This window comes from Mus musculus, chromosome 16 (genome assembly GCF_000001635.26).
Source record: "Mus musculus strain C57BL/6J chromosome 16, GRCm38.p6 C57BL/6J".
NCBI lineage: Eukaryota > Metazoa > Chordata > Mammalia > Rodentia > Muridae > Mus > Mus musculus.
Window position 1 is genome coordinate 88728454 of NC_000082.6, and position 1985 is coordinate 88730438.

The 1985-nt window shown below is 41.8% G+C and overlaps 1 protein-coding gene across 1 annotated transcript; it reads left to right on the forward strand.

Annotated features, from left to right (window-relative positions):
- The first annotated feature begins 408 nt into the window (after positions 1–408).
- Krtap13-1 (keratin associated protein 13-1) lies at positions 409–1158 on the forward strand. The gene has a single exon (NM_183189.1). The coding sequence runs from the start codon at positions 437–439 to the stop codon at positions 941–943; it is 507 nt and encodes a 168-aa protein (NP_899012.1). The 5' UTR covers positions 409–436; the 3' UTR covers positions 944–1158.
- The last annotated feature ends 827 nt before the right edge of the window (positions 1159–1985 follow it).

Below are 1985 nucleotides of genomic sequence, written 5' to 3' on the forward strand. Positions count from 1 at the left end.
TTGTCAATGCAAGATTTTGCCTTTTATTCAATGACCAATTGAGGATAAAGACTTTGTCATCTCTGAGAGTAATTCCCCTACCCAAACAAGAACACATACACGTCATAGACAGTGAACAGTGGGGGATTTCCTGACCATAATGGCAGAGGCACTAATTAAATAGTCATAGCATTTGTAGCATAAATACATTTCATTGACTCAGACATATAAAAAATGAGTTCTCCCTTAAACGAAAGATTAAAGGAGTTAGTTAACTGCAATTATATAGAAAATTACTGAGGTCCAGGCATGCAGATGAGGGAGCCCACATATGGAAACAATGGTTGTATAAGAAGCCACACCCATTGCTGAGAGTATATAAAGTTCCCAGGTAAGGAGTGATTTACAAACTCAGAATCTTCTCTTGTACTCTGCTCAACTTACACCTGCCATCAACATGTCCTACGGCTGCTATTCTGGAAACTTCTCTTCCCGCTCCAGTGGAGATCACCTGAGCTACCCTCACTCCTCTTGTGGCTCTTCCTACCCCAGTCACCTACTCCAGAGCACTCGCTTCTACTCCCCAGGAACCTGCCATCTGGGCTCCTCTCTCCACAGTGGCTGTCAGCAGAACTGCTTCCAGCCCATCAGATGCCAGACTTCCCATGTGGTACACAGCTCCTGCCAGCGGCCCTGCTACAGCCCCAGAGTCTCCAGTGTCTGCAGTCCCTGCAGAACCACATATGCTGGCTCTCAGAGCTTTGGATCCAGCAGCTGCCACTCTCAGGGTTATGGGTCTAGAAGCTCTTACTCTCTGAACTGTGGGTCCAGTGGCTTTAGACCACAAAGGGTCTCTTCTCTGGGCTATGGATCTGGATTCTGCCACCCATCCTATGTGCCCTATAGAACCTGTCAGTCTCCTTGCTACAGACCAAGCTGTGGCACTGGATCTGGATTCTATTGATCTTCTTTGTAACTTCCAGTCTTGTTGACCATTATCATCCTCCCCTGGTTCCCTGGCCTTTGTTGTCTTCCTTGGGCTGGGAAGAATTGTTCTCTCATTCCCTGATTGCCAATTCTTCACTTTCTCTCTAACCTCAGATATTGGCTGGTGGGTTTCCTTTGAGAACTTTGTAATTAATCTCTTAACTCAAAAATAAAGCCTGCATTGCAAATGAAGTTTACAGTGCTGAATTTCTTCCCAAATTTATGAATACTAAAATTTCAAGCTAATGAATATACTGATTTGATATTTATCTATGCTTGCTTTTGTTAGTTATTTATCATATGCTTGCTTTTGTGGTTGTGAAACACGAAATTGATTAGCATTAAATGAGCAACATGCATAGAGATTCAGGTTTTGAAGTTCTATTAAGTTGTGTACTGGATAAATACCTTATATGTCTCAGTTAGTTTTCTTACTTAAGAACATCACCTTTAATCCCAGCACTCAGGAGGCAGAGGCAGGTGGATTTCTGAGTTTGAGGCCAGCCTGGTCTACAAAGTAAGTTCCAGGATAGCCAGGAATACACAGAGAAACCCTGTCTCGAAAAACCGAAACCAAAACCAAAACCAAAAAAAAAATCAAGTATAGATTCTATTAATGAAATCCCAGATGTAAAAAATGAATTGATTTCTATTAGTAGTGGATTCTCAGGTCTATGCCAACTGGTCTACCTAAGTTATGTAAGACAGCAAAAGATAAAATATCTTTAGATTTTATGGCTATGGGGTCCCTTGTGCACTGACAATAAATGTTTTCATTGTAATGTCTCTTATGGACTCATGTCTTGAGTGCCAGTTTAACATGATAATCTCCTTAGGAGGCTGTATAACCTTTATTAAGTTTAGGCCTACATCAAAGTGATACTCATGAAGTAGTGTGGACTCAGCGGTCTATATTTCCTTGTCTTCCATGCTCTGAATTCTCACCATCTCATACTTATAGCATCACAGGTAGAGCCACTCTGCTCTGGTTCCCTATGTTGGACTTGTAATCCTATGAA